The sequence below is a fragment of the Etheostoma spectabile genome, chromosome 21 (genome assembly GCF_008692095.1).
Source record: "Etheostoma spectabile isolate EspeVRDwgs_2016 chromosome 21, UIUC_Espe_1.0, whole genome shotgun sequence".
Classification (NCBI taxonomy): domain Eukaryota; kingdom Metazoa; phylum Chordata; class Actinopteri; order Perciformes; family Percidae; genus Etheostoma; species Etheostoma spectabile.
Genome location: NC_045753.1, coordinates 23,347,345 through 23,361,427, shown reverse-complemented (window position 1 = coordinate 23,361,427; position 14,083 = coordinate 23,347,345). Strand labels below are relative to the sequence as shown.

General features: G+C 42.3%; 1 protein-coding gene across 1 annotated transcript in view; it reads right to left on the bottom strand.

Annotated features, from left to right (window-relative positions):
- fam20cb (FAM20C golgi associated secretory pathway kinase b) overlaps window positions 1-14,083 on the bottom strand; it is a 50,162-nt gene that overhangs the window by 4,777 nt on the left and 31,302 nt on the right. Inside the window, exons 4-5 of the mRNA XM_032502772.1 lie at window positions 4,175-4,267; window positions 685-800 (exon numbers count right to left, since the gene is read on the bottom strand). Coding sequence (XP_032358663.1) covers window positions 685-800; window positions 4,175-4,267 — 209 coding nt within the window. The remainder of the gene's footprint in view (window positions 1-684; window positions 801-4,174; window positions 4,268-14,083) is intronic.

Sequence of the window (14,083 nt, the reverse complement as noted above, 5' to 3'; positions counted from 1 at the left end):
ACATTCACGACATAACACAAACACATTTGGACCTAACATATTTTTAAAAATGCAAGAAAAAGCGGTTTTGTGTTGCATGGCACCTTTAACATAACTACACACTGTTTCTGCCCTTTTGAAATGCACACCACATATATTTAAGGGCCAGTTTTCACAAGATTAAAATTACCTGGAGACATTCAGTGACTCGTATTAATTGCTGAATTTTTCAGTAATTCTAATCCTGTGAAGGTTTTCCATGTGTATAATATATAAAATGCAAAAGTTACATTGCTAATTAAGTGCACTTTGGCATAAGCCAGAGTCCCCTGATAATACTAATCCCATGCAAATTAATATCCCAGTAATTCAGGGCACAGAACTCGCTTCGCTCTACATTATGAAGAAGGAAACTGTTCATTTTTGCTTGGCTTTAAATTTTGCATGATTATTTTTGTTGAAGACTGCACAGATAGCATTTCTTTTTTATCTTTTCTTCTGAGATCACCACATAATCTTGAAAATTGTTGTAAAACTTTTCGTCCCGCAGTTTGGGGGTACACATAACAGGAACAACAACAGAGAACTGAACTGGACTTTGTGCAGCATTTTTAGCTAATTTTGAATCTCTTGGTATATTGATTAAAGTTTTCCCTCCTAGATGTTTCTCTGAAAACCTGATAACGGCCCTTTTTCAATTTCTACCTGGTGAAATGAAGAATGTCCTCCAGAGCTTTTTGTCTCGTGTGACATCTCGGATTTCCTTTGTCATGTTGACAAGTCTGCCGGCCACAGGAGGGACGCGGCGGAAGTCCAGGATCCTACAGGACAGAGACACATACTGAGGGCTTACAGTCTGTCTTCAGAATGCAGCAGACATTTTCAAACAGTGGCTTTGACAAACAGCTCATGGAGGCCATTAACATACTTTAAGCAAACTGCAGCTCAAAAATCACACTCCTTCACTGAGTCATTATTTTTTTCAAATTTAACCACACCGACATGACACACATATTTTCAGATTCAGTTTGATTTACACTTTCATCCTGTATTGTAAATGCCCATCACAAATAAATGACAATAAATCAGTTTAGAAATTATAGAAAAATATGCTACATAAAACTCCAGATCTTGCTTGAGAATCATGACATTTTTAAGTGTTAAAAATAAGTAATCTACTGATAGATGTCTGTACAGCCATAGGTAAATAGCCAACAGGAACAGCTAATAGGTAATTGGGCATACTTTTAATGGTGGCAATTTGTCAATAACCTTGGTTGTGCTTTATTTCACATAGTGTTACTGTATAAGATCACCTAAAGAGCTATTTATGTGCTTAACAACTTTCTGTAGAGTGTTGGAACACGTATGAGCTGCTTGTAGATTTAAGAAGAAAAGAAACATCACCCCAGATGGAACTCAAACCCACAATCCGAGGCATAGGAGTCCAGTGCCTGATCCATTAGGCCCACTGGGGCAGATCCAGTATATATATCTATGCTCATGTAATTCACTGTCACTGCCAACAGGGGGCACTGTGACACAAGTGATGCCTTGGCTATTACACCACATGGTGGTAAACCTCTGTGGGTTTTATGGCTACTTTTCGGCATCAAACACATTTTTAACTTCCACACAGCTTTCTGGTTTCATGTATTTCGAGATGTAGGTTACACTGAATGATAGCGTGACTGTCTTCCTGCATGCGTGCCACATGCCTATTTTATGCATGCGTGGCTCCTGTCGTCAATACCACCTGGCTACAACATCAGCACAGGTTCTTTAAAAATTGATACCCCCTGACAACACCTAATGGCCTAGGCCTGAGGACAGACAGACACAGAAAGAGAGAATGAGATTAAAGATGGAGCCGGTGGAATAAGAGGAGAGAGAGAGATAGACGTGGTGGAGAGAGCTTGTCGTATAAATGATGCCATCAAGTAGAGTGGCGGCGGGTGGAATGAGTCTCTTTCCTCGGACACAGGACAAAGCGCCGCACTGCACCGTCTGGCCTGCTGGGCCTGGGCCTGCTGCCATGCTATAGGGAACAGCTAGGGCTGGCTTCAATTCTATTCATCACTCACACTTTTTCTTCCATCCTTGATAAACCTTATTCCCACAGTGGCCATTTAAAACTTGAGTTATATTCAGGGTGGGACAGAGAGACACACTGAGAGCTGCGCATGAACAACAGTGGGATTCATCATTTCATATATATTCCCGGCAGAAAAGAGTATAAGATACCAGTGGGAATTCAGAGCTATTTTGTTTAATATTTTAAGGTCAGATCAGTCCTTGTATGTCTTTATATCTGCTGACTGCTTGCTCTTTTTTCCCCACCTAATGCAGCAACACAAAGTGCACATCCCATTTAAATCCAATCACATAATTAATGATGCTTACAGCGGTGTAGCCTATATAAGAAAAGACAGTGGCTCTGCGTGTGTGTGTCTGTGTCAGTGATGTGTGCACACGCCGGTGCGAATGCTGCTTTTATAAGGGCCTGTGTGTGTGTGTGTGTGTGTGTGTGTGGGTCCCCTGGGAGGTAGTGTAGCCTAAGCCTCTGCACCAGCAGCAGCAGCAGCTCTAATTTAGAACAGACAAAATAAGAGGGAAAAAATAAAGCAAGGCTTTTGGCAAACCCTGCCTGGCTTATATTTAGAATGGGCACAGGGCCTTTCATGCCTTTGGTTTCCTCCTCTTCCCCTTAACCCACACATATGCAGGGAGTGTGTATTTTTCATGTGTGTGTGTGCATAGAGGAGGACCAGATGTGTAGCAGACTGGTGAAGAAAGCTGCTGCTAATGCAATTGCTGCTGAACTGTGTCATTGTGCCTGAAGGAAAAACAGATTCAACATCTATGCCCGCTGTGGCCCCAGCATGTGTGTGCGTGTAGATGTGAATGGACACGTGTGTGACCTCGGTATAATCAACAGTCTCACTACAACACAAGCCCTCTGCTCATAATACCATACATCCACTGTGATGTCAGCTCGACTTTAATAGCTACACCGGCGCTAAAACTCATCTCTTTTTCTGGTCGATCAGAGAGCCTCATGAGGTTTTCTCATTTCATTAAAGTCTCTGAGGCAGGCCGACCAGCCGTTAAGGGTTAGCCTTGTAAAGGCAGTGAAGTCAGAGAGCGTGCTGGTTAGCTAAGCAAGTAGGCTGCAGTCATTGTTCAGTCAGATGCTAGCTGCGGGAGGGCGGCATTCATCCTCTATGACTCATGGCCTCTCGGAGCTCGCAGCCTCTACTGTACAGGCTCACACTGCTCGCTGGGTTTGAAAAAGAAGAGTTTCTGAGGGTCAGAAACGGTGAAAAGGAGAAGCACATGTACAAACAAGCGCAGAGAAAATGTGTGTGTGAGTGCATGGAGGTTAACGCGCACAAGAGAAATGGGTATGCCTGCAGTCCTGCCTGCATTCACACACATGGATCTGTGTTGCTATATTTAAGGAGGACCTTGCTGCGAACACATTATCTTATCACATTAAAGCTGTATAACAAAAAGGGACCCAGTCCCTGGCCTGGCATTCTGCAGGTTTTTGTTGCTCCCGGGTGGTTAATGACCTGACACGATGAGAAGCAAATTAGCAATCAGGGAGGAACACAAACCTGCAGGACAGTGGCCCTCAAGGATGGAAAGAAGCACTTGGGCTTGAAGGAGTTAAAGCACACTCAAGAACATCAGATTTTTTTCGGGGGGGGGGGCCTTGATTTAGTTGATATGTTTGTAGTGTAGCGCCGGGGCCGTATCTGGACCGGACATCCACTGCTGCCCCTGAGGGTAATTTAGCCACCATGCTCTGACAAGGAAGAAGAATGTGTGGAATAAAGATTATATCTCCGCTTCTACTGCATCAATTTTGATTCTTTAAAAAAAAAATCAAAATCAAAAGTCCAGCAGTTTTATATGAGGGCAATTCTAAAATACTAAAGTTTAAACCAAAAAGCAGCACGTAGAGGTTTGTTGTTTGCCCTGAAATCGATGCAAAACAACAATTTTTGAAACCCAGGGTAGCCCAGCTCACACTATTAAAGGGTATTATTGAAATTATTTACAAAAACCTTTACCCCTTTCAGCTGGGGGCGCCTCTGGCTGCCAGAGAAAACAGGCCAATGACATGGCAACTTGATGTCCCAGATATCATGTAGCACACATCGCTGAGACTGACACTATGTTGACTTACTTGTCCAGATGAAAGGCAGCGATCTCGGCGTTGTGTCTTTCAAAGTCAGAGAAATAGAAGAAGTCCGGTGGGGTCTCCTGCTCCCGGGTCTGCCTGCAGAGGCACAAGCAAAGGAAGCATAGCGGTCAGGTTTAACTGTGAGGCAAAGCCGAGGCTTTGACAGTCAGCAATATGCAAAAGGTTCTGTGTTAACCTGACAATGCAACATGTTAATAGAAGCCATTTTACAGAATAAAGCAGGTAGCAGGTATGCAAGACGACATACGATATGGGTACACATTGATGTTTAGGTGTATTGGATTTAAACTAATCCATGTCTTAAACACAACTTAAAATTTCCAAAGATGTCTCACTGCAGAGGTGATAAACCACTTCGGCTTTACACCTGTGTACCTAATACTGCGAACAGCGTTTGTGAGCAATAACGGAGATACAATAAACTTGTGTCCTTGCCTCATAAAAAGGCCCCTGTTCAGAGTTACTGTGGGTGTTTTGTGGGGCAACAAGAAGTGGGGACAATCGGAGGTCAGAGACATTCTCCTGAAGCGCCCACTCCTGTTCTCGATCTGTACCTATTTCTGTCCAGCTCTGATCCTTACCCAAAAAACTGCTTTCCACACACATTCTGCCTTAAAGCTCTTGCTGAAGGGAAAAGAGGATCTTAAAGTCTTAAATCCCGGAGGTGCTGGAGGACGGCCAGGATGGGGCAGCGCAGCAAGGACATACCGGGGTGAAGAGGCGAAGTCAAAGGAAGTGGAGGTGAGAAGAGTCCCTGAGATGGTGCAGCATTTAGAAAATACGTCTTTGATAAAATACAAGGGCGGCAGTGAATTCCGTCATCAAATTGCTATCTTTGAGTTGTTTTTCCTTTTATATGCACTGCCTTCTCTTTGCTTTTTTTTAAAAAAATTTTTATTGACAACAGTAAATACTTTCCAGGAAGGCAGCTGAGTGTAATTATTTGGACTGCAGCCTCTGCCATTTCTGCTTCAGCTAGTTGAGGGAGGATGAGAAGAATGGAAACTATCTTGGCAACTTCTCTTTCTCTACTTCTCTGTCTATTCCCTCCGGATGCTTCTCTCTGTTTATTTCGCTCAAAAACCCTCTATCTCACCTCCTCTGCTTCTCCACTCTCCCTCACGCAGAACTGCTTTCTCTGCTTTCATCTTAATACTTCATATCTGCGTGCCTGTCTCTCTCTCTCTCTCTCTCCGTTCCATCCATCCATCGCTCCCTTCCTCAGCTGGCTGGCTGATTGTAACTCCACAGCTGCGTGGCTGACATATGCACCAGTCTTTAACTAACCCAACATGGAGCCCAGAAACACACTCATCCCCGATCTCCCTGCAAGCATTTGACAGACAGCCACATGCAGATGGATGGAGGTTTGACCAAAGTAAACCCAAAATTATATTCTGATGTAGTGCATTTTTGTGTTTGCACTTATCAGAAAAGTAGTCAAATCCCATTTTCACAGTAGACTGCGACAATCAGCATCGACATTTCACCTTTTCCTCTTTTTAAAATGTCTAAATCTCAGTCCCGTCACTCCTCTCCTGCTCATCCCTCACTTCCACACGGTCACTGGCGGTAAAGGCCGAGCACCGTCTGTTGATTGTATCGCTCTCTTCTCCTTGCTTCAGGGACACTGCTCTCCTTCCACATCAAGGGAAAATGATACTGCCTTTGAAGGCAGAGAGAAGTGTCTATTTTACACAGTGCAGCTCAGCCCCAACAACAGGAAGAGCATCATTCAGTCCAGCATGTGAAGTGACTACAACTGTTTAATCGAAGGGGACAGCTGTGCTAAGGCAGGGCCTGAAGTACATTCCTGTCAGAAACAGTATAAGGAAATTAGTCTTTGGGCGAATAACGCAGTGAAGCTATTTGGAGACCAGAATGATACTCATGGAATACTTGAAAGGTTATAAACACCACGTTCAAGAATCTCTTCACTCAACATTAAATGTGTTTTTGTCCAGTTGACGACGGCTGGTGTATGGCAACTTTGAAGGAATAGTTTGACATGTTGGTAAATACACGAATTAGCTTTCTTGCCGAGAGCTAGAGAAGAAGATCGATAACACTCTTATGTCTGTACGCTAAATATGAGGCAACAGCAAGTAGCATAAGTAGAAGTAGACTGGAAACAAGGGGACACAGCCAGCCTGGCTCTGTACAAAGGTAACAAATCCTTTAGCACCTCTCAAGCTCACAAATTAACACTTTATATCTTGTTTGTTTAATCTGTGTGAAAAGTGAGGTGTCAAAATTGCAACTTGTGAGGTCTTTTTATTAAACAGTGTCTTTTTGTGCAACACTGGTGCAGTGGTGATTTAGTCAGTCAAATTGGTATCAAAAGTATTTGCTCAGCATACATGTAGTGACATTCTGGATTTACATGAATACCCTAAAAGCACAATCATTTTTGTTGTTGTAAAAAATCATAATAATTATGTTATGTGTTGGACAATTTCTTAGCGAGCAGGGATTTTCTTGAGTCTTGTAGTCACCTTGAAGTTGCCAGGCAACCAGCGGAGACTGTTACAGTTATAAAGTGAACCTTAGAGGTGCTGGACAGATATTGTTCGGACAGAGCCAGGCTAGCGGTTTCCTCCTGTTTGCAGTCTCTATGCTCTGCTAGGCTAACTGTTAATGGCAGATTCATATTTAACATATAAAAAAGAAGCGATATCAATCTTTTCATCGAACTCTTGGCAAAAAAGTGAATAAGTGTGATTCCTGAAAATGCCAAACTATTGCTTTGAATTAGTGCCTGACTCCATGATGGAAATCTGCTAAAAACCCACAGGATGATATAACCGATATGTTTCAATATGACATAGAATCAGAAATAAGTAAGGCATGTACATTCTTGTGTAAACCCTCTATGGGCATGATCTCCAGCCCTGTCTGACATGATCATGCATTGTAAAATAAAGACGATATAATCACAGTTAGATGAAAAACTTGCAGTTATATTTACGCACCACAGACAAAATGTCTAACATTGGAGCTCTAACTTGCCAGCTTTTAATGACCGTGCTGACTGTACGGGAGCGTCGTCATGGAGATTTCTTGAGGAAAAAGCATGAGCAAATATTCTGGTGCAATGATTCATGGCCGTTCAGCTTTAAAGAAATCCAAAAGCATACTTCACATAGTCCCACTACATTGCTGTCTCTATAGGGGCGAGCACCACAGTGAGCTGCTTTATTCATGCTTCTATTCTTAAGCTCCAGTACGCACCAGAACACAACTCAACAAGGCGTGCATGTTATGTGTCACTGTTTTTTAGTGAATCAGTGATTGCTAATATGAGTGAGGAGCATGTGAATGCATTTGCATTTTAGACAAACTTCTTTGCATGTGGACCGGCTGCACCGACGCTCTCCTCCCACTGCATGCCAGCAGAGAAGCAGGAAGGCTGCATAATTACCGTGATCCACATCCAATTCAAATGTCAATAAAGTTATTTAGAGCATGGCACAACGACCCCCCTCCCCCAAAAAAAGAAAATAACAAAAAAAACTGACGGGTAAGTAAAAATCGAGGGAGAGATTAAGTGTGACAAAGTCACTGGAGTTAAATGGGGAAGATAGCCAGCGACAGTAAAGAGGACAAACCAGAGAAGACGCCTCTTAGTGTTCAAATAAGCAGCTGTTATGTGTTTATTAACATTATGTCTGAATCCTCTAACAGCAGCACCTGTGTTCATCCAAATCAGAACAGATCAAGCAAACCATTAGAGGCATGTTGTTGCACGGAAGCTGCACTTGCCAACGCAAGGCAGGGGGAAACATACATAAATGTATGACCACATTATAAAGTCTATTAATGTTTGAGTACACAGTATGCACTGAGCTCAGAGAAAACCGAGGCGACGGTGGTTGCTCAAGAGCTACTCGTCCCTTTCACACTGGACCGCCTGGTTAAGCTTAACCTTTAAAATATTTACAAATCACAGCTGATTTATGCTGAATAGGAGTAGATATCTTGCACCAGGCTGCCAAAAGAAGCATACATTTGTTTTTCTCCTCAGCAAGGCATAGTAGAAGTTTCATGCAGGAAAGATGCGTTTGGGCCTCTACAGAGCTTCTCATTACTGTAGGCTATGTAAGCACAGAAGATATAGTGTGTTTTTAAAGGATCGGTGGTGGCACTACAGCCGGCTGTCCACACCGACATCAGATCCTTTATCATCGGCAGCAGGTGAGACATACTGAGTCGAGCATGCCCAGAGTGACCCTGGCCTTGCTGTAAACACATAGTTTACACTGGGTGGCCAGACAGTTTCTTGGCTCCTCTCCACGCTCCGAGGGGCCCCGGCAGCCATTGGGACAGCGGAGGTCTAGCAGCGAACACACAGAAGTGTGAGAATATAAGGGTAAATGATAGTGGTGCATCTGGAAAATCTCCCTCGGCATACAGGGCATAGTTGACCTCTGCAAACCAGCATAAGAGAGAGAGAGAGAGAGAGACAGAGAGAGAGGAAGGAGGGAAAAAACGGAAGGGACATTTCCTTTTGCTCTGTTATTGACATCAAATTAAAGAAAAGAAAGAGATATTTCACCTCAAGCTTCAAATAAAAATACACTCCAACTCACTCTGTCCAAATAAACATCTGGCATTGGTCACTTGGCTTTAGGCAGATTAAAAAAGTGGTGAAAAATTGTCAAGAGGTACTTCGTATTGTCCCTTATTTTGGTCAAGCTCCAAAAAGGCAAGATACTACATTTCCTATGATGCAACAAAATAGCTTTTAGAACACTTCCCCTGCTTTGAAAATACCCGTGTCTTTCAAACCCCATGCCCGTTTGTTAGCCAGGCTTTCTGTTAAAGATGTGTAGTCTTCAAACCTAAACCCAGATTATCCTGATGATGTCATCAGGATGTCATTTTCAGATTTTAGGGAGCTCCTCCAGAGACACAAAAAAAATGATTCACCTTCTTTCCACAGGCTGAGTGGTAAATTGGTGGGGTGCTCCTCCCTGCTTACGGTAATTCCATCCACCAACATGTGACGTTAAAGCGTAGCGACTTCTTCACCTTGCTAGCGGTTTCACGTCATATTATACATATTCAACAAAACTCTAAATATGTACAAAATGCTTCTTTAGTCGCTCCCAGTGGCTACAAGTGATCCATTATGAAGCGTCTAAAAGTTGTGAAAGCTCAGCATTATGCATGAAGCATTTCACTGTGAATTCCTTCCACACAACTGAATATTATTTTCATTCTCTTTTCATCTTGTTCACGGTCCAACCTGTTTACTTTTGAATAATCCTCACTCACGCTCCAGTATGCTGTTCCATATGAGCTGAATTATGGAAACAAGACATCACAACGTTTCCTTTGAATTTACAATAAGAGTGAATATCCAAGGTGATGAATAAAAAAAGTATCAGCGTGTCGACGGTGCAGTCGGGCGAAGCACGGCGGAGAGATTTATCTAGTTTCAAAGTCAAACTGCCAATCGATCACCATAAGCCTATAGCCACGGTACAGGCCACAGCGTGCACACTGGAGGACTGAAAAGATACGCTGTAAAATATAGAAGGACAAGGGCATCTTCCAGCCCCAGCGGGTTCCCACCAAAGGGCTGACTCCACACACTTGTCACACATCATCCGTCAAACCCACGGGCATGGCAAAGAGCGCACGCCCGCACATACACACAAAAAAAATGACACGGCTATACCCATACACAAATATAGGGTCATACTGCGTACGCACGCACGCACGCACACACAGCAGATTGAAATCGTTTTTTAAAACCTCAACAGATGGGTGATGAGCTGCGAGGAGGCAGGTGAGCATTCAATGCATGAGAGGGTAGGATAGTGAATCCCATCCATGGGTCAACGAAAACACAAAGAAAAAAACGCCACAGGGAGACTTGAGATGAGAGGAGGGCGCTGCATTGTTTTATCTAACGCGTGTGAAGGTTGACCTTTTGAGCATTGACATTTGATAAATTGAGAAAAAACAAGGCCTTCACAGCACATGAGACAGGCGTACCTGCGTGTACCGTTTACCTGTGTTGTTGCTGTAACCCTCCGCTGTAATCTCATGTCTGCATCAAGGATTTGGCATAAAAATGTGAAAGATTGAGAGTTTTTATATATATATATATATATATATTTATAAATATAAATATAAATATATATATTTAGAAGTAAGTGATCTGTTGATGCTACACAGAGAGGCATCTGGTTTTTGACTGTGAAAGGATGGTGACAGAAAGACAAGAAAAGAGGGAGATAAAAGAAAGAAAGGAAGAGAAGAAAGCAAAGACGAAAAAAGAACAGAAATAAGGAAAGACAGAGAAAAAGAAAGAAAGAAAGAAAGAAAGAAAGAAAGAAAGAAAGAAATTGTAACTGTTGTTGTTGTGAAGGGTTAGTGAAGGCTCCTCCCTGACCACAGCAACAACACAAAACCATCCATTAAAACCAAAAGCATATCCAGTAAATGCTTCATTGATTATCACCTATTGCTAAGTAATTCTTCATTAGATGCCTACAGTAATATATCCTCCAACACTAAACACAGCAGACAAAGAGTTTAGCTGAACAATGACGGTTGTTTCAAAGGCTTTTTCAAACCAAAAATTGAATCTGAAAGAAAGACAAACACATTACTGAAAACATCAGCCTCTGTCTTTAAACTGTAGTGTGCATGCAGCCATAAAAAAAGCACACAACACCCAGGGGCTCTCAAAACAATCTTCACACCGGGATCCAGGTGTGTGTGTGTGTGTGTGAGTGTGTGTGTAGTTTGGGTTACGTGCATTTCTAAGTTGTGTGATGGCTGTCATAGCTCCCCGGGGCACTGCAGTGCTATCCATCCACCTCCTTCTCCTCTTCCTTCTCCTCCTTTACTCCCTTGCCCCTTCAGATTCTAGGCCTGACATACAGAAAGACAGCTGTTTCCTTCCAGCAAAGCTCTCTCTCTTTCATTGACACACACACACACACACACAAACACACACTATGGAGAGACAGATTAGGATAGACGCAGGAGAGAGCCACAAATAGGAATATATAGACAACACAGAGACACGTTCTCACAAACACACATTGGTGATAAAAGTGATTAAAGTATAGAGAGCTAGGATACTGACAACTACAATAACACACACACACAACCAAACACACTCGTTGTAGAAACCACCATTACGGCCTCCTAGAAATTCTCCATGGACAACAGTTTCATATTCATGTTAATTGCACGCTGCTTCTGAGACCAATTCATGGACATAACCATTATTCACATACACAATGTGTGTGAATAAAGATAATAGCAACATAACGATTTATGCAATGGAGAGGATTTTAAAAAGAAACTACATCCTTTTTCAAGTCCAGCCTGCAAGTCCTCGAGGGCTGCACCATGTAAATGAAGGCATCCTGAATAAACAGCCGATGCCTTCACAACACAACAGACTTTTTTTAAATTTTCTTTTTAATCTGGAGGCACTTCAAAGAGGCATGTGCTTCAGTAAAGAATAATTCCTAGATGCAAATCATTGACCAAAACACAGCTATTTGAGGTTTAGAGCGTGTCAAGACACCATGAAGCGTGTTGGCTGGGAGGAGATGGAGGAAGAGGGAGACGTTGGAAGAAGGATGTTCAACTAGATTGTTATTGAGAGGCTTTTTAGATGATGGCAAGAGACAAGGGACAGAAAGGTGAAATGCGTGTGCCGTTACTCTTTGCATTAATCCTTTATGGAAAGGCACGCCTACATGCAAGCACGTGAACACACACGCAAACATCCAGCCGCCGCTTCCTCTCCCGCTGCCTGAGCTGTTGTCATTCGGCCTGTTGATATCCGTTGCAGATAAACAGGCCACAAAGATCAAGCCATCATCTCAACATAATCTGAGACAGATATACTGCAGCAGGACGCCTCGTCCCAACAGTAAATATGGCACCACCTCTGATCTCAGCATCTCTGTCTTCCTTACGATCTCTGTAGGGGGAAAAAAACATCAACCCCTCTACGTCTCGCTGTCTGCTTCTCTCTACGTATAGATCTACCGCTCAGAAAAAACAGGACCATGCCAGGCCTGATTCGGTTACTTTCTTTTTGGAATATGTTTGGTCTGACTGGGCGGACTGCATCTCTTCTACATGAGAGAAGACAATCTTCCAGGAGTCGTCCTTCCAGTGATGGAATATTTTCAAGGAAATTTCCAATCACATTTCATTTCAAATGCATTAAAGCCAGCAGGAAACCAGGAAGTTAATTAAATTGTCTTGGATTAAAACACAATTACAGTAAGCATTACAAAACGCCTAATGCCATCCGTTTACTTGCAGGGTTGAACAGAGTGAGACGTGGATGGATGGATGGATGGATGTTAAAGAGACAAGAGCATTTCTGCTTAGCCATTCAAATATTTCGGAGTTTCTCACAGGGTTGATGAAATCCCAATTTTTCATGCACCAAACCAAGAAATGACACATTAAGGTTTAAAGTGAGTCTCTTAACCAAAATGTAAACACGCATCATTGGATTCCCATTTAAGCCATATAAAAGGACAACTGAACTGATTTCTAATCTCCATTTCCAAAGCAGAGGTGGATTACACATGTGTGTGTCTCGGTGAGCGGGAAGGGGAGATGATGAATTTCCCCGTATGGCATAAAAGATGATCCTTAATCTGCACCGTTCATTCAGCTATAAACAAACAGCATCAATGAAGAGATAGCCTCAGAGCCGCTAAGGAGCGCAGCACGCAGTGCTGCACATTGACCAGATAATCACATTATGCTATACAATTATACGGACTGTGAAAGTACCTATAGAGAGCTAAATAAGGACTTTAAATATATATTGTGATACATGAGTTGAACTTTCACATCTTAAAATGAGCTAAATGGAGAAAATAAGACAACACAGCAGTTATGGTTTGCACAGCTTGAATAAATCTGAGATTTTTTACTGTGATTTGAGTTCATCCTCAACCGGATTGATTTTCACTCCTAATTCCTTTTAAGGAAACAGTTCCAACTGTACTTCTTTTGATTCAGAATTTGAAAAAAAAAGTATTCAGTAGTCTGAAAATAAGGGTTTGAGTTCCCTCATCTTGAAGTCATTGGGTTTATTTTGAAAGGGTTTTTGGTTAGATGCTTGAAATAAGGTCTGCGGTTAACACAAGCTTTGAAGATTTTCATGTTTTGTTCTACGACATAAAAAAAAAAGAAGGAAATACCCAACTCGTGAATTTTTAAGCTTTTAAATCTCACATCAAACACATCAAACGTCATTGTCAGCTTGGTGGCGGTGACGGTGAAGCCATGCAATCATGGTGTAGTTGGTTTATAGCCTAACCTCTGGCGATTGCATTTTCAAAAATATTAAGAGTGGTTTTCATTTGTGAAGATTATTTTGCTGAATAAAACTTGTTAGAATCATAAACCTTTTTTTTATACCACAAAGCTTATTCTAGGAAAAAGATCTAAGGCAATAACTTCCGGGTTGGCTCACACCCTAGTGGATGAGACTGTAATCGAACTGAAATGAAACAGTTAACTTAAAGATGTGGTAGGTGAAACTTATAAAACTAACTTTGTCATATTTGGTGAAACTGACCCTATCTTCAAGTAGAACTACATGAAGCAGGTAATTAAAAAACAAAATCCAGTTCCTCTGGCACCCCCTACAGCCTGTAGTGAGACTGCGTGTCAATCACTGCTCATGCGCACACATTCATTCTCCCTTGTGGGGGGAGGGGCTTAGGAGACCGTTTGGGCTTTAGCAGAAAGGGGGGGGTGGGGACTGAGAAGTTATCGATGTTCAAATTCTTTGGTAAAACCCTTGTATTGTCTTCACTTTCGGGACCCTCTCGTGTCCCTCGGGTCAAACTGACCCGTGACTTATTCTGAAATAAAATGTTACTT